This window comes from Acomys russatus, chromosome 16 (assembly GCF_903995435.1).
Source record: "Acomys russatus chromosome 16, mAcoRus1.1, whole genome shotgun sequence".
NCBI lineage: Eukaryota > Metazoa > Chordata > Mammalia > Rodentia > Muridae > Acomys > Acomys russatus.
In genome coordinates this window covers 39565218-39588169 of record NC_067152.1, presented here as the reverse complement: position 1 = coordinate 39588169, position 22952 = coordinate 39565218, and the positions used below count along the sequence as shown (strand labels likewise).

Below are 22952 nucleotides of genomic sequence, written 5' to 3'. Positions count from 1 at the left end.
CCAACTTGCCATCAACATATGCCTTGACACTGTTTTCACTGATCTGTTTTCCCGGCCTAGAAGAATACAGCCAGGGCTGGAGAGATGGCTCAGAGGTTAAGAGTGCTGGCTGCTCTTCCAAAGGTCCTCAGTTCAATTCCCAGCAACCCACATGGTGACTCACAGCCATCTATAATGAAATCTGCTGCCCTCTTCTGGAGTACAGATGTACATGCAGGCAAAACATTATACACATAATAAATAAATCTTTAAAAAAAAAAAAAAAAAAAAAAGAATACAGCCATCCCTCAGTATTCACTGGTTAATTGGTTCTGGGACACACACACCCTCCTGTACCCAAATCCCAGATGTTTGTCCCAGTGTCCTTTGCGTAAAATCATATGCTTTGCATATAACCTGTGCTTGTCTTTCTGTGCCCTTCAAGTAGGCTCTGGGTTCCTTGTACACACAACACAGTGAGAGTGGTTGCCAGACAGGGCTGTGCTATATTACTCACAATAGTTATAAGAAAAATATATCTGTGCATTTTTGATGCAGATGTAGGTTTTCAAACTGTGGTTAGCCGAACCTTCGGGTACAGAGGGCTGGCTGGCTGTATGTAAATATTGTGGGAGTCTGGTAGGTGAATGAGTGAACAAATGAAACAAACTAGGGACCAAAGTTACCATGCACCCAGTGTCCTCTTCCGTCCAGCCACATTGCCTAGAGCTGGTCTCAGATGAGGAACCGATGAAGGGCTGACAGAGGGCGTGGCTGCCCTTGGCTGGTGGCTGTGGTCGATGAAGCATGTGTGACTCTGTATACTGACTGGGGTGAGCCTCCGGTCAGCTGCAGAGTGAGAGGCCTGGCTGGCTGTCTCGGGAAAGCATAGCTCTGCCTCCTGCCTAGGGCTAGCATGTCAGGGACAGGCCACTGCCTGGGCGTTTAGAGTGGGATGGATGGATCGTTGTTGCAGCTTGGCATTTGTTTGTCAGTCTTGGGCAATCTGGGTAGTGACAGGTCCAGGCAAGGGCTGCCCGTGTTCTCAGAGTCTGGTCTGTGTGTGGGGTTGGTGGCTGGGCTTGTTGACAGTGCCTTAGGGGAAGGTGCTGGTGCCCTCCAAGGCTCCAGAGGGCTAGAGAGAGTTACAAGCTGTTGACCTGATTCCCTTGTCTACCCAGGAGAGTGGGGTGTGGCCTCAGGGTAGGCTGTCCACCTGGGCTCATGAGGCAGCTGGTTTCAGCAACTTCCCCAGAGCTGAGTCATGGTGTTCAAAACACTCCTCCCAAAGCCACAGCTCCTGCGGTCCGATCCCATTCAGCAGTGAGCTGAGGGTCTCCATGCCAGCTCCAGGCAGGCCCAGCTTCCACCTAGATCCAAGACCCTCATCCTCTGCTGATTCCCAAATCTCTGTGCATTAGAAGCTTGGGTGACCCACTGTTTGTTTCCTGGGCCCTTGAAGCCAACACCTTCAAACAACTTAACAGCTGCGTTTTCATTGACCCTAAAGCCTGTTGGGTGTTCTGTGTCATATGTGCTCAAAATCTGAGGCCTCAGAGGATGAAGCCAGTCCCCTGGGTAACAGGAGAATCCGGGACTCTGCCTGAGCCTTTCTTGGTAGATATCAAAAATGGTTTATCACAAGCCATACAGCTTGTGCCCACTCTCAAGAGCAAGGCCACAGGAAGCGGTGGCATTGCGTAGACTTGTCATTGGTTCTCAGGAGGCAGAGAGGGGGCACTCGGTCTGGCCTAAGATGGCATGCATGAATGTGGAATGCCACACTGATTTTCACTAAGTGTCCCTATGATCCCCCCTTTTAATAGCCCTATTGACAAAGCAGTGCTAGGTGACTATTACTAGCTAGGACGGCTAATGGAATAATGATGGATTCCCCCTTCCTCTGGTATGGCTGGATACCCTGGCCCCTCTGGGAGCCTTCGGAGGCATGTCTGGAGAATCCTGGGCTGCTGAGCCTACAGGATGGAAAACCACAGTAAGGCCTAGCTTTTGGAGTCTTGGCGGGGAAGGGGGCGGGGGGTCCTGGACTGACAGAAGTCTTTTCATAATGTCCATATGATCTTGGGTGCCCCTCTGGCCTCTAGAGGCCTGGCTCTCATGTCTCTGTTTCCTGTTTTCAGATGATCTTACCCTAGGGCAGCAGCTCTCTCAGTTTGCCTCCCAGGGAATGTACAGATGAGTTTCCTGAGCATTTGGGATGCCATGGCCTGGCATGGGGGAAGGAATGTTACTGGTGTCCAAGAGCAGAGACCAGTGCAGGGGTGCTGCGAATGTCCTACCTCTCGGCCAACACCACCCCTGAAAAAAAAAAAAAAGGTGACTGGCCCCAAGCACCCTCAGGCCTCGCTAGAATAATGTGATTGTTTTTAAATGGCAGACATCTCCTTCTTTCTGGACCTCCTGGGCAAGTGGTGGGGACAGCACGCCATTGGTGGTGCACAGTGAGCAGAGCTCTATAGTAAAGGGCCGAGAATCAGCAGACAGCCTCAGCAGGTGCCTGCCCTGGGCTGGGCACTGCTCACTGGGGTGTGAAACCAGCTGAGGCTGAGTCACCTCCTCAGTGACCCTGCCTTCTCATCCATAAGATGGAAGAGCCGGGCATCCCTTCCAGCAGCTCGCGAGTCTAGCACCCTGGGTGAGAAACTGTGATCCTTTCTGATCCTGTCTTACCCTTCTGGTCACCTGGCAGCCTGGAAACCACAGGGGCTACCAGAATCACATTATAATGACAGAGACCATGCCTCCCTCCTTTCCCCACCCTCTTGCCTTTTCTTTTTCTTTCTTTCTAATTAGGGAGTGGGGGGCTGGAGAGATGGCTTAGTGGTTAAGAGCACTGGCTGCTCTTCCCGAGGACCCAGGTTTGAGTTTCAGTACCCACATAGTGACTCAGAGCTGCAACTCCAGCTGCAGGGAATACAACACCCTCTTCGGCCTCCACAGACACTGCATGCATGTAGCACACCGACATGCATGCAGGCAAAACACACACACATAGAAGAAAAGGACAGTGTGTGTGATACACAGTCACACCACGGTTCATGTGTAGAGGTGTTGCAGGACAGCCTCCCAACCTAACTTCCCTCCTTGTTTGAGACAGGGTCTCTGTTTAACCACCTTGTATGCCGCTGGGCTAGCTAGCTTGCCAGCTTCTCTCTCTCTCTCTCTCTCCTCCTACCTCTCTGTAGGTATGCTAAGATTCAGCTACCTCTACATGGACTCTGAGGAGCTGACCTCAGGCCCTCACACTTGAGTGGCGAGCATTTTACCCACCAAGCCATCTTCCCAGCCCTTTTCTTTTTTTTTAATGTTTTATTTTAATTTTATTAACTTATTCAGATTACATCTCAATTGTTATCCCCTTGCTTGTCTCCTCCCATTCCTCCCTCCCTCCCCTCTTTCACCCTTTTCCCCTCCCCTAGGTCTGTGACAGAAGAGGACCTCCTCCCCAACCATATGGTCACAGCCTCTCAAGTCTCATCTTGGTAGCCTGCCTATTCTTTCTCTGAGTGCTACCAGGCCTCCCCACCAAGGGGAGGTAGTCAAATATGGGGCAGCAGGGTTCATGTCAGAGTCAGTCCCCACTCTCCACACAACTGTGGAGAATGTCCTGTCTAGCCAAGGGGCTACATCTGAGAAGGCGTTCAATACTTACTGCATGTATTGTCCTTGGTTGGGCCAGTAGTTTGAGCAGATCCCCCTGGGCCCATATCTGCCCATCATGATAGTCTTGTAGGTTTCTAGGACCCTCTGGGCCTTTTATTTCCCCATTCTCCTGTACTTCTCTCACCCAGAGTCCCAATAGGAGGTCCCCGCATCTATCCCAAACTCCTGGTAAGTGAAGACTTTCTGGGGACATCCCTGCTGCCCAGCCCTTTTCTTTTAAGGCTAAAGAGATCCTCAGAATTTGGCTCAGGATTCTCCCTGACTCCAAGCTGGTCTGGGTCATCTGTGCAGTCGATCTCTGTCCCTGGTGCCTGGCTCCCCTTGGTGGTTGTTCTGAGACCAACTGTGTTTGAGGGTCATGGGGGGCACTCACTCTCACTGGTGGCGGTGGTCATCAGACTGGGTGGTGGCTACTTGACATGGAATTATAGAATGTAAGAGTCAGTGCGCATAAAGAGGTCAACCGAGTAGCCCAGGGCCCATGCTATAGGCTGAGTAGGGTTAACATGAAGGCAGAAGGGGAGAGATACTGAGGGAGTGGGTGGGTGGGGGGTGGACGCACTTTAAATGAGGGGTTGAAGAACAGTTGTGTGATATACGGTGCTGGTCACGATTTAGAACTGAGACCTGTTAGAACCCTCTGGAAACCCAAAGCCTGGCAGGAAGGTTAGGTTAGCATCCGGCTAGCAAGGGGCACAATGATTTAACAGGTGCCTGCCAGGAGATGCTGTGAGAAGCAGGTAGCCTGTAGGACTAGCTCTGGTTATGTAGGCTTTCCTGAGAGTAGCATTGTCGTCCCTCAGCCCCCAAGATGTTGGTAGCACTGGATGGTGGGGTGCTGGGAGAGGATACCTTGTATCAAGCTCAAGAGTGAGGTGAGAGAGCAAGGGAAGGGCGGGTGGCTGGCAGTGACATCAAGGAGGAGGGCAGCAGGGACAATCCTGGGAGGTTTGCAGGGAAAGGATTGTCACTGTGGTGAGGTTTGTATGTGTGTTGTGGGGGTGGGGTGGGTGAGGTGCTTGTTTGTTTGTTTCGCTAAGAAAGCAAGAACTAGAATGAGAAATTGGGCCAGGCAGGAAGACTAGCTAAGCAACTGTCAGGGACAAGTGTTCCGGGGGTGGCTTAGCATGTGGCAGCGGAAGTAACCCAAGCCTGCCAGGCCTCACTGTCTAAACTCTACAGGGGGACAGGGATGGCGAAGGGGACAGATACCTGGGGACCCAGCTCCATCCCTCTCCATCCCGCCCAGTTCTGCTAGGGAGAGAGGGCCTGTCAGGGACCCTGAACTGAACTGGAGCTTAGCCCTTGCCAGATGCTGCGCCCTGAGATCTCCCTGTGCTGTGGGTGTCCAGCACCCTGCACATCTCAAGAAAGAGTCATCTGCAGCCCTGTCTCCCTTCGTCTAAAGATAAACCAAGAGGGAGTTTCCCCAACTTCATCCCCACAAAGCATGGGAGATGGAGCCTGTTGCCCAGAGCTTGGAGTCTCATAGTGATGTTACAGGTGAGGGGTCTTCATGTATGTGACACCCCACGAGGCCTGGAAGATCAGGGAGCTGGTTCTGTGGGTTCCTGCATCCCACCCCCGTGTCCATTCTGATTCAGAAAGAATGCCAGGCCTTCCAGCTGCCCATATGTATGAGTGACGGGCAGCATTTGGGCCTGGCCATTCTATTCTGTTTTTTTCTGACTCAGGCTGAGGTGCCTACCAACTCTACAGGGATTCAGGTTAGACACCAGGAAGTTCTTGGAGCTCGCCTCTAGACTGGCTGTCTGGAACCTATTTGCTTCAGCGCCTTTATGACCATAACTGCCATTAGTTTGTTCAAATAGCATTCCAGCCTATGTAGGGATAGGGGTGGGATCTGGGGTGATTTTTTTTTTTTTCCCTCTCATGTTTCAGAGAAAATGTGTCTATGGTACCAAAGTCTCCCTCAATTTATAAATATTCTTCCATGTTTTGTGTGTGTGTGTGTGTGTGTGTGTGTGTGTGTGTGTGTAGAAATGGCGTAGCTAGGAATTCACTGCTGGTGACTTTCCAGTAGTTTTGATGGGAAAGAAGGGGTTTAAATGGTGGTCCTTTGGTCTGTGGTTGTCATGTTAACCTTTTGGTTAACAGGTGGGTGCCAGTCTATAGTAACCCTTTGCTTCCTGTTCTCTGTTTACAGCCCTCTGATTGCCCTGTCTACCCGTTGCACTTGCTGGACTTCAGATCCAACCCCACGCCTGCTTGTTACCTTGGGAGTGTCCAGCTCCCCTCCCGGCCAGCACGATGCCCATCCTCAAGCAGCTGGTGTCCAGTTCTGTGCACTCGAAGCGCCGCTCCCGTGTGGACCTCACAGCCGAGATGATCAGTGCCCCGCTGGGTGACTTCCGCCACACCATGCATGTGGGCCGGGCTGGAGACGCCTTTGGGGACACCTCCTTCCTCACTAGCAAGGCTGGTGAGGCTGATGGTGAGTCCCTCGATGAGCAGGCCTCCTCCTCCTCCTCTTCCAAACGCAGCCTCCTGTCCCGGAAGTTCCGGGGCAGTAAACGGTCACAGTCTGTGACCAGAGGGGACCGGGAGCAGAGAGACATGCTCAGCTCCCTGCGGGACTCAGCGCTGTTTGTCAAGAATGCCATGTCCCTCCCTCAGCTCAATGAGAAGGAAACCACTGAGAAGGGCTCCAGCAAGCTACCCAAGAGCCTGTCATCCAGCCCTGTGAAAAAGGTAGATGCTGGAGATGGTGGCCCGGAGACAGGCTCGGGGGAGATGGGTCCCCGTCGGAATGGGGCCACAGGCCCCCACTCCCCTGACCCACTCCTTGATGAGCAGGCCTTTGGGGACCTGACGGATCTACCCATTGTGCCCAAACCCAGCTATGGGCTGAAACATGCTGAATCCATCATGTCCTTCCACATCGACCTGGGACCCTCCATGCTGGGCGACGTCCTCAGCATCATGGACAAGGATGAGTGGGACCCAGAGGAGGAAGAGGGTGGCGGTTACCGTGACAGAGAAGGCCCCAGCAGCATGATCCAGGCTCCCCCTTTGCTGGAGGTAGCTCCTTCTCTAGGAAGACAGGAAAACAAAGCCAACTCGGACCAGTCTTCCATGCTGCCCCACCACGCGCTGGAGGATGACGGGTGGGCGGCAGCAGCCCCCAGCCCCAGCTCAGCCCGCAGCATGGGCAGCCACACCACTCGGGACAGCAGTTCCCTGTCCAGCTGCACCTCAGGCGTCCTGGAGGAGCGAAGCCCAGCTTTTCGAGGCGCAGACAGGGTCGGGGCTCCTGCCCCAAGGCAGCTAGACAAGGAATTTTCCTTCATGGATGAGGAGGAGGAAGATGAGATCCGAGTTTGAAGCCTGACAGAAAGTTGAAAAGTAGCTTCCACAGCCCTGGGCTGCATCTTTTCCCTGCTGCTGCCTTCACTGTGACCTTTGACCTTACTATGTAGGTGCAGCTAAGAGCCTCATATTGGAGTAGACTCTGGACCTTGGGAACTGGGGTGCCAGAGAGAGTAGCATGGGTACTGGTGGCCTGACCCCGACCTGTCCTCCCCACTGCGACAGCCTGGGACAGAGCTGTGTCCCAGCAGGAACACATTACCCTCTCTCTGGCCCCTTGCTCCCAGCCTGCCCTCAGATGGATGCCAGATGTTAGTTTGAGTTCCGGCAGCAATGGCAGGACAGCCAGGTGTGGCTTTCTCTCAAGGGCTCGGACACTTGGCTCCCCTTTTTTCACCGGGTGTCTGGTGCCTACCATTGAAGTGTATGCAGCAGGTGGCCACATTCGGGGTCCGCCTCCCTTCACTCCTGGCTCCTCACTGGAAGCCTTGTGCTCTTTGGGGTTCGGCCAGAGCAGGGGACAGCCTCAACCAATACACTAAACTCAGTTTTTCCCAGGGACCAGGACAGGATGGGGGACAGAAGGAACTCCCTCCAGCCCCTGGTTTCTTGGGTTCTCAAGAAGAGGCCCTTCTTAAGTGACACTAGGAACAGGAAAGGGGCTGGCTCTGCCCCACGGGTGTGTTTGTTTGTTGTTGTTATTATGTTTAAACCTGAATAGAGCAATGTCAAAATGCCCTACCAGGAGAATATAATCCTGTTAGTGAGACTGTCATGGTGGCACAGTAACTGTTAAGTCTGGATTCACAGACCCTGTCCAGGTTGAACTGTGGGGGGCATCTGCCACCAGGGTTTGTCCCCAAACCCCGCCTCCATAGCTGTTAGCAGCTGAATGAGGATGACGTAGGAAAGTTCTGGAATAGGATCCTTAAATAATACATTGTTGCCCGGAGTATGAGCTGTGTGCTGACTGGGTTGTGTCCCCTGCTGCTCAGTGGGGCATAGGGTCTCCTTCTATTCCCAGCGGTTCCCACTGTAGAGGCCATGACTCAGGTGGGCTATGGGCCAGGCTTAGCAAAGCCGTGAGACAAAGCAAGGCCGTATTCAATTTGAATTCCGGGGAAATGAAAGTGGGTTTTTGTTTCATTTTGGGTTTTTGAGACATGGTCTCACTCTGTAGCCCAAGCTGGCCTCAGAGTCACAGCAAGCCTCCCTTTCCCCCCAGGAGCTGGGGTTACAAGTGTGCACCACCACTCCTGACTGTTTGTTTTTCTGAAATCTGTTTTGTTCAGCTCCTCCTGTAACCCTACCCAGAACAGGACCCAAGCCCTGGGGGTGGGAGCTCATTACTTTCCTGTGCTGGGAACAAGCTGACCCAACTCCTGGGCTAGCAAGCTAAATTACAACCCAGAGTCTGGCCAGATGAGGGTGCTGGCCTGCCATGGCTTCTCTGCTTGATCCTGACCCCGAAATACTCACCGGGCTCCTGACTGGTGCTCCTACGTAGGTAGGCATTGACAGAGCCGCAGAACCGCGCCTCTGGCCAGCAGCACACGTTCCCCCTCCCAAACCTACCTGGTCAGTTCTAGACTCTAAACTTTGTATTTTTTTTTTCCATGACGTTGATAAAGCAGTAAGAAAACATTAAAATTTCCTCCTAGCATTCCCAGCGTCTGTCTCTGCTTCCTGGGCTCTTATTTCAGCATGGCGGGGGAGGCACTGGTCAGCGACTCGCTTCTGGCAAAAGCAGGAGCTTTGAAGCAACTGGTCACTTCTAATCCTTAGTCAAGAAGATGAGACAGGGAATGCTGGTATTCAGCTTGCTTTCTCTCCTTTTTATACAGCCTGGGAGCCCAACCTAGGGAATGGTGCCACCCGTAGTGGGTGGGTCTTCCCAGCTCAAGTAACACACACACACACACACACACACACACACACACACACACACACACACACACACACACACACACACACACACACACACACACCAGGTACATGCGTGCATACACCACAAGCACACATACACCAGGTCCATGCGCACATTCCCAGAGGCCCTTCTCCCAGTTGATTTTAGATGTCATTAAGTAGACCATTTTGAGACGAACCATTACAGTCAACCAGGGGTTCCTGGCCTCATGAGTCTCAAGGCAGCTTCTCTTTCCCTACCTAGGGTCACCCGACCTTCAGGCTTCTTGAAGGCACAAAGCCTCATGTGCCACTCTGCCTGAGCAGGCCCTGCAGGCTCTGAGACTCTGCTGTCCCCACTGTGACCCTTGATCACTGAGCCTTTCTGTAAAGCTGCTGCTCTTGCAGGGTAGGGTGGGGCCTGTGGCAAAGGGTTTATCCCGGTGGTACTGGCATGGGGCTGCTCTTTCTTTAAGCCTCAGGAATCATGCAAGACACCCCATGTCCCCTCAGGATTGCCCTTGGCGCAGGGCAGGGAGAAGCTGGCCTCCTTCCTTTTCTTCCATTTATCTTGGAGAATGAACTTGCAGATGGCTTGCATTAGGCTCAGCCTCAGTGCTCAGGCAGGCAAGATCTCTATATCCCAATGGTGCTGGGTGAAGGGACGCTCAGGGCCACTGTAACCACCCCAAAGCTGCGTGCTGGTCAGAGATGGGACTGGAGATTGACAACCACTGCTCCTTTCACCGTCTCCCCTGGGTGGGTGCATCTCTGGGAATGAGGTCAGGGTGCGTCTGCCCTGGGTGTGGGAACCAGGTGACCCCTTCACCCACAGTCCTGGCTCGTATCTCAGACCCCGCCTTCCTCACACCCACATCCCCACAGCCTGGGGTGGCTCCAAGAAGGAGGAGCATGGCCTGGGCGGGGCCCCTGCTTGTTCTCTGGACATTTAAGGAATTCCTGAGCTGAGGTCTGGCACAATCCTCAGCACCCACAGAGAAATTTGGGTGTTCTATTCATCCTCTCCCTGGGAAGTAATTAAAAGCATAATTAGAGTGTCACCCATGTCTCTCTGTCCCCAGACAGGCTCATTAAAGCTGCTGAGAGCTGTGTTTAATGATGAGTTAAGAGAAGGGTTGGGCAGCAAACCTGAGGGAGAAAGAGGCAGGCTTGGGCACAAAGGGGAGCCCCCTGAGAATATTGGTGCCTCTGGCCTAAGCCTGTTTTCAGTAACGGGGGTAAGAAGTAATGGTTGAGGTGATGGAGCAAGAGATGCCCTTCCCTTCTAGACACGGTGTGAGAGTAAAGGACCTCTTGCCCACCCCGGACTGTCCTAGGGTTGGTTCTTGGGAATCCAGGAGAAAGCAGCAGCTTTGGCAGCATCTGTTTTGAACATAGTAGGAACCTTCACAGCACGGCTTACAGGGACTTAATGCTCTCACTGCGCCCCCACAGACCCAGGAGAGAGAGAAGAGTGGCTCTCAACTGCCCTCTCTGCGTGCTATTTATGCTGACTTTTTTCTGTCTCTGCAGTGATGCTGCACACTGAGCAGGTATGTACCCTGAGCCACAGCGTCCCCTAAGTATGAGTTATAGATGGCAGAAGGCCCTCCTTTCACTGCTCAACCTTGGTCTCTGAATTGTACCTGACAAACCCAGGGGTCCCACACTCTTTTTTTTTTTTTTTTTTTTTTTTTAACTTTATTTGTATATGAGTGCTTTATCTGCCAAAGAGGGCATCAGATCACATTATGGATGGTTGTGAGCCACCATGTGGTTGCTGTGAATTGAACTCAGGTCCTCTGGGAGAGCAGTCAGTGCTTTTATCCTCTGAGCCATCTCTCCAGGCCCCCTACACTCTTTTCTTAAGGTGACCTTGACTTCTGACACTAACCTCCTGTCTCAGCCTCCAGAATCCTAGCATTTCAGGTGTGAGCCACCAGGCCTGGTTCAGGTCTCAGAGATATTCTGTCAGATTGTCCCCCACCTCAGACAACTTGAGACTCATTTTAAGTTAACTCTTAGCTAATACTTCCCAAAACCTGAGGGGGCCCCAAAGGCTTCTGGACCAATAACAAACCAATGTGGGGCCTACTGCCTGCCCCGCCTCGCCCTGCCCAGACCCAGCCCTTCAGGGATGCTTCTGCCCTACCACCTGCAAAGTGCTCTGTTTCTAAGTCTTGGGCCCATACTATCCTGTTCTGTACTATTAGTGTTATAAGGTGTGTGTGTGTGTGTGTGTGTGTGTGTGTGTGTGTGTGTGTGTGTGTGTGTTGGTGTGCCTGCCCTGCATCAGGACCATTCTTAGTATTTGGTCTCAAGTTCATGCAGTCTTTATGAAGTGAAATTATTTATAGCACATCCACTTTATTTTTTTATTTACTTTTATTTTATTTTTTTTTTTTAGCACATCCACTTTAAATTTTTTAAAATTACATTTATTTATTGGGGGTGGGAGTGAATCAGGAGTGTTTGCCGCAGTGCACCTGTGAAGGTCTGAAGACAATTTCCAGGAGTCGGTTCTCCTTCCACCATGTGGGCTGTTGGGGTTGAATGCAGGCCAACTTAGTACCAAGCACCCTTACCCACTGAGCTATGTTGATGAGCAGCACCCCCGATGGGGCAGCTCAAGATGAAGGAACCAACGGATCCTGTGCAACTGGTAACCCGAGGAGCCAGCAGACACCAGAAATGACCTCTGGAGTCATTGCTCATAACCACTTTCGGCAAAACGATCTACACACTGGGACCTAGAGTGACCAGGTGGGAACAGTGCCCAGCGGGTAGCACATGGCAGGGGTCTGAACAGCAGCCCCACTGGTGTTTAAAGTCACAGCCTAAGGAAAACTGGCAACTCCTGGCTTTTCAGTGACAAATATTCATTCACTGAAGGGCTGCTGGCTCCGCCCACCAGGCAGTACAAAGGGCCTTCACTTTCTAGAGTCACCTTGTCTGCCCCACCTCAGCCAGGCCAGACTAGGGCAATGATGAAGTCTTGGCCCCTGGAGCCCATAGCCGCACATATAATCCCAGCTGGTCCTGTGTGGTGTTCACCTTCCGTCCCAGCATCCACCATGGTCAAGTCACACCCTCTTCTCTCCAGCAAGGCTCATACCACATCCCCAGGGGGAAGCAGATAAACAGGATGGAAGATGCTACAATCTTGACATCCTGGGGATCCTTAGCATCATCCAAGCTTCAAATCTGCCCCCATGGGATTAGAAGAACAGATTGAGGGTTGCGCCCCGTGTATCAGCAACAGGAAGGCTTTAGGACCTCAGGGAGAAGTGGGGACGGTAGCCTTCACAGGTGTGCCTGTGGCCCTGTCGGCCCAGCCCTGAGAGCATCCTGTAACAGCTTTTGGGAGATCTCCCTATCCTACCCACACCTGAGCAGGTAGTGCCTTTCTTAGTACCCTAGATCTAGGATGCAGGAAAAAGGGATAAAAAGAGCATTCATCTGCTTGCCCGCCCTTCTCCTTTCACAAGCTCCTCTAGGCCACCAAGGCTTCATGCCATCAGCCAGATGGGAAAGTAGGAAGAAATGCTGTGGGGGAGGAAGTCGGGCTTGCAGGCAGATGGACGTTGGCGGTTTGGCCTCTGCAACCTGTTGCCCGGTACTGTTTGCTTACTGTTCCCCTGGAGGGAAACTCTTGCAGGGAGGGATGGCAGAGTCAAAGGTAGCTATGCCCTAGGAACCCAATCCTAAAATGACACTTAAGCAATCAGTGAACAAACAGAAAACAACCTGCCAAGGCCACAAGGCTCTACCGAATTGTGTTTCCTTTTTATGCCCACTCTGTTTCAAAAGGTTTGGAGGCAGCTTATGAAATTACATAAAATACAATAGGGTAAAAATAGAACAGAGAGAAAACAATGCTGGAACAAATAGTACTATGAACCAAGTGTCCAGGTGGGCCTGCACTGGGCTCTGAGCTTTCTGTCAAGGCAGAGGAAAATCTATTTTGTTGATTCACAGGGTTAAGATGGATGGACACAGTTCAGTTTAATGGTTTTTCTTTTTTGTTTTTCTTGATACTAAAGTCTAAAAGGATTTTTGTTTCTTATGGTTTTGCTTTCTTTTCTTTTAAGATTTATTTATTATTATGTGTACAGTGTTCTGCCTGCATGTACAACTGTAGGCCAGAAGAGGGCATCAGATCATATTACAGATGGCTGTGAGCCACAATGTGGTTGCTTGGGATTGAACTCACAACCTCGGAGAAGCAGTCAGCGCTCTTAACCTCTGGGCCATCTCTCCAGCCCTGATTTCTTCTTCTGCCAGTGGAGTGGCACTGTAACCTGATGAGCCATTTCTAGTGTCCCTCCCCCCGTGTGTTTTGACAGACTTTCTTACTGAGTCTGACACTCTCAGCTTTGGCCAGGCTGGCCAGCCAGTGAGCTCCAGGGACCTCCTAAGAGGTTCTCACAGGGGTGGTGGAAGTCCAAACCCAGGTTCTCTGCTTCCTGACAAGCACTTTGCCCACTGAGCCAGCCCCACCCCTTTGCATTTCTGAGACAGGGTCTCATATCGGAGGTCTTGGCCTTCCTCTGTAGCCTGCCTGCTCTTTAGGCCTCCACCTCCAGAGTTCCCAGGTTACAGGCATGCACCAGGATACCACTAATGTTCAGTTTACGATGTGCTGGGGATCGAACCCAGGGCTTCCTGCATGCTAGGCCTGTGCTCTGTCAGCTGGGCTACATCCCTAGCTCCAGGATGTGTAGTTTTGTTTCACAGTCTATTTTGTTATAGCAGCCCAAGCTGACAGAGATGTTGAACAGCTGTCTACTTGTCTAGAGAAACTCCATCTGGACCAGGAAGTCTTCAGCCAGGAAACGGAATCCACTGCCTAGCCAAGGGGCAAGGGCAAGCAATTGTTGGCTTAATGAACTGTAGTGGGAGGCAAAGTCATGGGGGGCAGGGGCAGCGGGGGATGTGCCTGGGCACCTCATTGTTCTAAATCTGGTCCCAGATCAGGGTGATTTATTCAGGCAGAGGGAGGGTCCACCCTCTGTCACCTTCTACTGCCACCCGTGCCTACTGGGATATGTGCATAAAAATGGGCACAAATGGCTTCCCCGTCAATAGTAGGGCCTGGAGGGTGTTTCCATCTGTGCTCTGTCTGCCTTGTGACCCAAGAATTATTTAGAGAGAACAGGCCGGAGGGCAGTCAGTGGGGATGAAAATGGAGTTGTTCTTATGGACACAACAGACCTCAAAGGCCGATCAAATCTGTGACCTCTGATTCACCACTGGTGAAAGGGTGTCACTACTGCCTGGCCTGGGAGAATCGCTTCTTCAAGGTCAGTGGGTGTGGATCCCCATGGATCCCAGTGGGGGGGGGGGTTGCGGTCCTAGACTATCCACTGGGTTAGAAGTTTACAAACAATTATGGTCTACTTTGTCATTTTACAGGGTTTCACTTGCTTGTTTGTTTAGGAGACAGCATGCCTGAGGGCTAGGCAAAGAATCGCTCCTTTCTAGGACTGCCTTGCTGTTGCTCTGGCCCCCTGGCACAGGGACTGTGCTGTCTTGGCTTTTGGCCTTCTTTCTAGAGTGATTTCAGGGTTTTGCAGGCAAGGGGCTTTTTCTAAAATGCACAGAAGTAGGCCACCACAAGGTGGCTGTCTGTAGTGCGTGGCAAAGGCCTCGCTTCCCAAATTTGGGATTTGGAGGCACTTCCCAAATCTGGAGATCAGAAATAGCTTCTGCCACAAGCACCCTATTATTGGTCCACACCTCAGGCCTAAAGTGACGTGTGATGATGGGAACCCAGAGCAGTGCCTATGTTAAGGGCTCTACAACCAGATTTCTTCTTCTCATCTTCCTCCCTCGGCCACGATGGCCCCACCCACACCAAGGCATGGGGAAGGCTGTCCATCTTTTCCAGCTTCACATGTATAGTGATGGATTCTCGGTTTCTGGGGACCAGCACATGGGCCGTCATTCTGAGGTCCACACTACTAGGTAAGTGCCTTTGTCTTTTTCATTCTGAGTCTTCCAGAGGGAAGAGTTGAAGATTTTTTTTTTTAAAGATGTATTTATTATGTATACAGTACTCTTCCTGCATGTACCCCCTACACACCAGAAGAGGGTACCATATCTCATTATAGATGGTTGTGAGCCACCATGTGGTTGCTGGGAATTGAACTCAGGACCTTTGGAAGAGCATCCAGTACCCTTAACCTCTGAGCCATCTTTCCAGTCCGAGTTGAAGATTCTTTTGTTTTGGAGACAGAGTCTTACTGTGTGGCTCTGGCTGGCCCAGAACTTATTATGTAGACCAGGCTGATCTCAAACTCACAGGGATCTGTCTCCTGGGCCCTGGGATTAAAGGTGTGTACCACCATTCCTGGTGACAAATACTGTGAGTCAGTACCAGGGGACTAGGTAGGCCAGAGGTCAGAGAGGGCTGCCAAAGGACTCTGGAGGCCTGGGAAGAAAGCATGCACATCCCCAACCCACTTCATGGACCACTCCACCAACCTTCTGGTTGACAGTGGGATCTGCAGCCTCTCCTGAACTCACAAGGCTTCTTTTTCACAAGGTGTGGGGGATGATGTTTTGGGGTGAGGTCTCTGCACCCAAGACAGGTTCTGGGAAGCCACTGCTCAGCCTGAAGGGGCTTTGGGCTCAGAACCAAAGACAGCGGGGAAATAACCTGAAAACCAGGCCAAGACCCTGGTGGTAACAGTTCACAAGGAAAATAGAGAGAATGCCTCTGCTGACCTGGGCTTACCTCTCAAGACTCCCAAAGATCCAAACTTCTTCTTCTCCTCCTCCTCCTCCTCCTCTTCTTCCTCCTCCTCCTCCTTCTTCTTTTCAATACAGGGTTTCTCTGTGTAGCTCTGGCTGTCCTAGAACTCTCTTTGTAGACCAGGCTGGCCTTGAACTCACAAAGATCTGCCTGCCTCTGCCTCTTGAGTGTGCCACCATGCTTGGCAGATACTAACTTCTTGACTCTCAGGCCAAAGACCCTCTCATGAGTATAAGCAAAGCCCTTGATGCTGTCTTGAGCTTCAGGGGTCTTATCTTACTTGCCCATAGCAAGCAGGCCTCTCGTCCTCACTAAGGCCTGGGAGGTAAGGGAGAGTCAGGCCCTTAGAGCAGGTCAGAGCTCATGGTTTGTTTTGGGGTTTTTTGTTGTTGTTGTTGTTGTTGTTTGTTTGTTTTGTTTTGTTTTTACAGAGCTGAGAACCGAACCTAGGACCTTGTACTTGCTAGGCAAGCGCTCTACCACTGAGTTAAATCTCCAACCGGAGTTCACAGGTTTCAGGAAGCCGGATGTAGATTCTAGACCTGCCAGGCCCAAAGGCATGGAGCTCTGCCTGATGAGCCCATTTGCCCTGCACCTTAAGGGGCTGTTATGTAGTCACACCTGTGCCACTAAGTGGCATCTTTGGGGCACACAAAGATGGCGAGAGCAGGGCACACTGGACCATTGTCTCTGAAACTCAGCAGCAGCAGCCATGGACCATCTCTCCAAACCTTCGCTTTCAGACTGCTGTGCTTATCAAAGCTGTGAGTTTAGCTAGGCACAGTGGCACACGCCTGTAATCCCAGCATTCAGAGAGGCAGAGGCAGGCGGATTGCGGTGAGTTTGAGGCCAGCCTGGTCTACAAAGTGAGTCCAAGACAACCAAGGCTACACAGAGAAACCCTGTCTTGAATAACAACAACAACAACAATAATAATAATAATAATAATAAAAATAAATTAAATTAAAACATGTTTTTTGTCAGGTATGGTGATGTAGAGGGCAGCATGGTCTACAAAGCAAATTCCAGGCTAGCCAGGGCTACAGAGTGAGACCCTGTCTCAATAAACAAAAACAAACAAAAGCAACAACCTCCCCTGGCATTTTTTATCTTCAGTCTTGGAAGTAGGTAGAACTTATAGGTCCATTTTACTGATGGGGAATCTGGGATGCAGAGAGATGACCAGAAAAAAGACTGTCCTGTGCCACAGTGACAGTGTGTGTATGTGTGTGTGTGTGTGTGTGTGTGTGTGTGCACGCACGCGCGTGCCATGGACAAGTCTGAGCTCTGTCCCAGCAAGGCACTGGTGGGGAGGCTACAAAGCCTACTGAGGTGCAGGGAGGACAGGGTGCTGACCTGACCAGCCTCTGCAGCCAGAGAATTCTAAAGCTCTGGGCACCGACCCTTGCTTTTCAGAATGGGACCATTTATTACAAAAAGACAGGGACGCGGCACCGTGATGATTCATGGAATTCACAGCCTAGTTGAATGAGAGCCTCGTAATGATGGTGATTAAGAATTAATGCCACTGTGCTGCAATTTTGGTGTCCACTTTGCACCCATGAATTAATTAACAAAGGACAACACAAGTGCCCAGGGCAAGCTACAGAGCACAGAAGCTGCATCTGGGATGATTCTGAGGGGACATTCCTGAAGGGGGCACCTGTCTTTCTCCTCAGAGTGTCACTACAGTAGTCTAGTAATATATGAGATATACTGTGTCCTTGTGCACGAGGCCCCATGTATTCCCAGGGTCATACATGACCTAATAGAAGATATTAGATAGTCTAATAGACAGCAGTCTAAACTCAGGGACAAGAAGGTTTCCCTTGGCTACAGGGAGCATTTGTCATCAGTAACATACCATACAACCGGAGGTTGCCAGCCTCACTGGGGCCTCATAATCTGGGTCTCGGGTAACCCAAGCTGGCTGGGGACTCAAACTCTCTGAATAGCCAAGGATAATGTTGAATTTCTGATCTTTCTACTTTAACTCCTCCAATGCTGAGATTATAGGCATGAGCCACCATAGCCGCCAGTTCATGTGATATTGGGGATTAATCCAGGGCCTGGCCCATGCTAGGCCACCTTGCCTACACCCAGCCCTGTTTGGTTGGTTGATTGGTTTTGGTTTTTCTTTTTTTTTGGTTTTTCGAGACAGGGTTTCTCTGTGTAGCCTTGGCTGTCCTGGACTCACTTTGTAGACCAGGCTGGCCTTGAACTCACAGCGATCCGCCTGCCTCTGCCTCCTGAGTGCTGGGATTAAAGGCGTGCCACCACGCCTGGCGGTTTTGGTTTTTCGAGACAGGGTTTCTCTGTGTAGCCCTGGCTGTCCTAGACTAGCTTTGTGGACCAGGCTGGCCTCGAACTCACAGTGACCCATCTGCCTCTGTCTCCCTAGTGCTGGGATTAAAGGCATGCATCACCATGCCCAGCTTTTTTTTTTTTTTTTAAGTAGTAATTTATTTGTTTTTATTTTTGTGTACATTGGTGTTTTGCCTGCATGTATATCTATGAGAGAGTGCCAGATCTTGGAGCTACAGATAGTTGTGAGCTGCCATGTGGGTGCTGGGATTTGAACCTGGGTCCCTTGGAAGAGCAGTCTGCTCTTGACTGCTGAGCCATCTCTCCATGCCCGCCTATTTGTTTGTTTGGTTTTTGGTTTTGGTTTTTTTGAGACAGGGTTTCTCTGTGTAGCCTTGGCTGTTCTGGACTCACTGTGTAGACCAGGCTGGCCTTGAATTCACAAAGATCCGCCTACTTCTGCCTCCCGAGTGCAGGGATTAAAGGTGTGTGCCACCACACCTGGCTTCTTCCCCCCCCAAGGAAACAGCGTGTAAAGCCAAAGTTTTCTTTTTCTTTTTCTTTTTCTTTTGTTTTTTCGAGGCAGGATTTCTCTGTATAGCCTTGGCTATCCCGGACTTGATTTGTAGACTGGGCTGGCTGTAAACTCACAGTGATCCACTTGCCTCTGCCTCCTGAATGCTGAAGTTAAAGACATGCACCACCACTGGCCCTTGCTTGTTTGTTTGTTTGTTTGTTTGTTTAAGATTTATTTATTTATTATATATACAATGCTCTTCCTGCACTCCGGAAGAGGGCACCAGATCCTATTACAAATGGTTGGGAGCCACCATGTGGTTGCTGGGAATTGAACTCAGGACCTTTGGAAGAGCAGCCAGTGCTCTTATCCTCTGAGCCATCTCTCCCGCCCTTTTGTTTTGTTTTGTTTTGTTTTGTTTTTTAAAGACAGAGTCTCACACTGTAGCCAAAGCTAGCCTGGAACTCACTATGTAACCTAGATAGCTTGGTTACCTAGATATACTGGTTACTTAGTTGCATGTCTATTGCCCTGAATAGACACCTTGACCAAGGCAACTTATAAAATCAAGCATTTAATTTGGGGGCTCACAGTTCCTGAGGGTTAGAGTTCATGAGCATCATGGCAGGGAGCATGGCAGCAGACAGAAAGTCATGGTGATGACATAGTAGCTGAGAGTGAGAGCTTACACCTGATGTGGGAGGGGGGGTTCAGGGGAGAGAGAACTGGCAATGAACATATGAACGTGGTGTGGGCTTTTGAAACCTCAAAGCCCACCCCCAGTGATACAGCTCCTCCAATGGGGCTATGCCTCCTAATCCTTCCTAAACAGTTCTCCCAAACTGTAGGAACCAGTATCTACATACAGTATATGGGGACCATCCTTTCTCAAACTGCCACACTAGATTAACAGAATCGTGGCAGTCCTCCTACCCCGGGTTCCTTGTTTCTGGGCTTCAGGCATGAGCCCCCACTTTGGGTTGTCTCATGCTTTTGTGTCCTGCTTCGGTTCCATCCGGTTCCATCCAACTCTTGTTTGTTTTTTGCAGGGGGATCAAATGCAGGGTGCCACCCACTCTGGGCAAGCTTTCCATAGCTGAGCCACGCCCTCAGCCCTTTTCTCTGGCCTTCTGATAGCTGGCTCATCCATGAAAGGGGTGAGGTGTGAAACTGAACACCCTGGAGGGAGGGAGGGTGTGACATTTGTGGCAGCTGTTACCTACAGTTACAATACAAGGGGCTGAAAACGAAGTGTATTTCTTTCTACCATTCTTGAGGCCAAAGATGCAAGGCACATGCCAGGTGCCTTTGGAGCCTTGGGAGACTCTTGTAGCTTCCAGCAGTAACTGCCTACAAGTTGTTTTTTTTTTTTTTTTAAAGATTTATTTATTATTATGTGTACAGTGCCAGAAGAGGGCATCAGATCACATTATAAATGCTTGTGAGGCACCATGTGGTTGCTGGGAATTGAACTCAGGACCTTTGGAAGAGCAGGCGGCGTTCTTAACCACTGAGCCATCATCTCTCCAGCCCTGCCTACAGTTCTTAGCCTTCTGAAGTAGCTGCGAGGCCCCAGTCTCTGCATCTCTCCAGGATCTGTGTGTCTCAAATCTCTCTTTCCTCCTTTTGCATTTAAGACAGATTCTGTGTAGCCCAAGATGGTCTTAAACTCTTCCTGCTTCAGCGTCTCAGTGCCAGGATTACAGGTGTGTGCCACCACACCTGGCTCCTCTCCTCTCACAAGGACATCCACTAATGTGGTTTAGGATGGGCCCTAATTCCAGGGTGCTCATATCTTGAGACTCTTGACTTATTGATGCGTGCAAAGTCTTTAATTTTAAGTAAAGTCAAACCCACAGAGGTAGGCAATGGACCACGAGGCAGTTCAGCCCACAACAGAAGGGTTATTTTTTCTGTGCAACACTTTGAGACCAAGGCTGGAAGTCCATACTTAGGCATTTGGAAGTATCTTCTGTGCACCTTGGCCTCAGAGGAGGAGAACCCGGTGGCTCCACTCAGGGAAAGTGTTTCAGCTGAGGGTCTGGAACACTTTGGGGCCTCCAGAGTTCCAGAAAGTACTTCAGGCCACATCCTCAGGGCTTCAGTTATTATTATTATTATTATTATTATTATTATTATTATTATTATTATTATTTTGTTTTTTTGTTTTTTTGAGACAGGGTTTCTCTGTGTAGCCTTGGCTGTCCTGGACTCACTTTGTAGACCAGGCTGACCTCAAACTCACAGCGATCCACCTGCCTCTGCCTCCCAAATGCTGGGATTAAAGATATGGACCACCACTGCCCGGCTAGATAGTCTTCTTGTTGTTGTTGTTGTTGTTTTTTGAGATAGGGTTTCACTGTGTAGCCCTGGCTGTCCTGGACTCCCTTTGTAGACCAGGCTGGCCTTGAACTCACGTGCCTTGAATCCACCTGCCTCTGCCTCCTGAGTGCCAGGATTAAAGGCGTGCGCCACTATGCCCAGCTGTTTTGTTTTGGATTGTTCAAGACGGGGTTTATCTGTGTAGACCAGGCTGGCCTTGAACTCAGAGATCTATCTGCCTCTGCCTACAATGTATGCACATGTCGAACAATGTGCATTTCACTGCAGATTACAAACAGTGATGATACCAAATTTATCTCTTTATGAACTAACAAGGATTCTTGTAAAGCTCCAGAAAATCCATCTCTCAGGTCAAATGGAGTCCAGGTAAGTACTGTCAATCAACAGCCTAAGTTTCTCGCCTATCTCCTATCTCTGAGGGTCAAATGGAGTCCAGGTAAGTACTGTCAACCAACAGCCTAAGTTTCTCACCTATTTCCTATCTCTGAGGGTGGGACCCCTCCCCCCTTAACTATTGCTACGTTCTTACACCCTACTGACTGCTGAATCTTCTCTTCTGGTTGATGTAAATGCCTCTTGTCATTCTTACCAACCTACATCCAAACCCTTCATCTAGAACCTTCTCCCTTGGGTGAGTTTTCCCTCTGCCAGCGCGGTTCATTCCCTCCCTTCTCGTTCGAAACCCTAGCGCTAGGTAACTGTGTCTGCTCTCCGGCCATGTCCTTGGTCTCTGTCCAGCGCTGACGAGCTGCTAAAACAGTTGTACCAATGTCATCAAGTTAAACCTTGCTCAGGGCACGCCCTGACAAGTCACTGACTTCTACTCTCCCCATGAAGAACAGTTCATATGCCGCTTCTCCAGGCTCCTCTGGGATGCCTTCTAGAGAATTTCAAATCCCTACGCCCACATTAAGGGCTTCTAAGCTAGCATGCCTCTGCAACCAAACTTGAACAGATCCAAAACTAAACTGTTTTAGTTATTGCCAGCAATCAGGTAAAATGGAAAAAAGCTCCCTCTATCCAGACTTTTTCTTTGCTCTCCCAAAATTTTCATTCATTGTCTCTCTTTGCTCTCCCAGGAGTTTCTTTTCTTTTTTTTTTTTTAAATTTATTTATTTATTATGTATTCAATGTTTTGCCTGAATGTATACCAGATTTTATTATAGATGGCTACGAGCCACTATGTGGTTGCTGGGAATTGAACTCAGGACCTTTGGAAGAGCAGGCAGTGTTCTTAACCTCTGAGCCATCTCTCCAGCCCTCTCCCAGGAGTTTCAAATGCACACCTAAAGGGAACTTTCTCCCTAGCCTACTACCTTTGTCTTCTGCCCAGTATCCTGCCAGACTGTCTACATCTGGGACATCGTTGAAGCTGCTACTCACAAGTGCTCCCATTCAACCTCAAAAATCGTGCCAGCTGGACCTGCATTGTTCCTCCTAGCTGGACCTGCCTTGCCCTTCCCAGCTGCAGATGCTCTCAGACCCTGGACAGCAAATGCAACAGCCTGTTCTTTAGGAACATGGCCAACAATTTCAGCCTTTTAAACCCCCTATCTCCGCCCTACTGTCAGCAGGAAGTAGTTAAGATGATTACTTCACCCCTTATCCATTTGCAAAAGGCTGAAATGGTGTGCTCCAGGCCTGGGACAAACAGCTCCAGGTTCCCCCAGCACTTCTTGGTTCCTATCTGCTACAGGACACGGCTGACACAGCCTGCCCTCTACCTTGAACTTTCAGGGCAGAACTTTTTCTTCCCCTTCACTATATAATCTGGACATTTTGTTGTTATTGCTTTCTCTCTCTCTCTCTCTCTCTCTCTTTTTCCCCTTACATGGCAGCCAAAAGCTGCTTCCAATGAACCTACATTTATATACTTTAGCTCACCTTACATAAAAACAATCCAGTGTTCCTCATTTTTAGTTTAGTTTTGTTTTGTTTTTAGGTTTTTTTCGAGACAGAGTTTCTCTGTGTAGCCTTGGCTGTCCTAGACTCACTTTGTAGACCAGGCTGGCCTCGAACTCACAGAGATCCACCTGCCTCTGCCTCCCCAAGTGCTGGGAGTAAAGGTGTGCGCCACCACCGCCCAGCTCATTTTTCAATTATAGGGAAAGGTAGGAATGTTAGGATTCGGCT

At 50.3% G+C, this 22952-nt stretch overlaps 1 protein-coding gene across 1 annotated transcript; it reads left to right on the top strand.

Moving 5' to 3' along the window:
- The first annotated feature begins 5810 nt into the window (after positions 1-5810).
- Cdc42ep4 (CDC42 effector protein 4) lies at positions 5811-7427 on the top strand. The gene has a single exon (XM_051158989.1). The coding sequence runs from the start codon at positions 5935-5937 to the stop codon at positions 7006-7008; it is 1074 nt and encodes a 357-aa protein (XP_051014946.1). The 5' UTR covers positions 5811-5934; the 3' UTR covers positions 7009-7427.
- Positions 7428-22952: the final 15525 nt, after the last annotated feature.

Bases quoted from the DNA above. Each gene is read 5' to 3' on its own strand.
- Cdc42ep4 (XM_051158989.1), top strand. From the start codon at position 5,935: ATGCCCATCCTCAAGCAGCTGGTGTCCAGTTCTGTGCACTCGAAGCGC.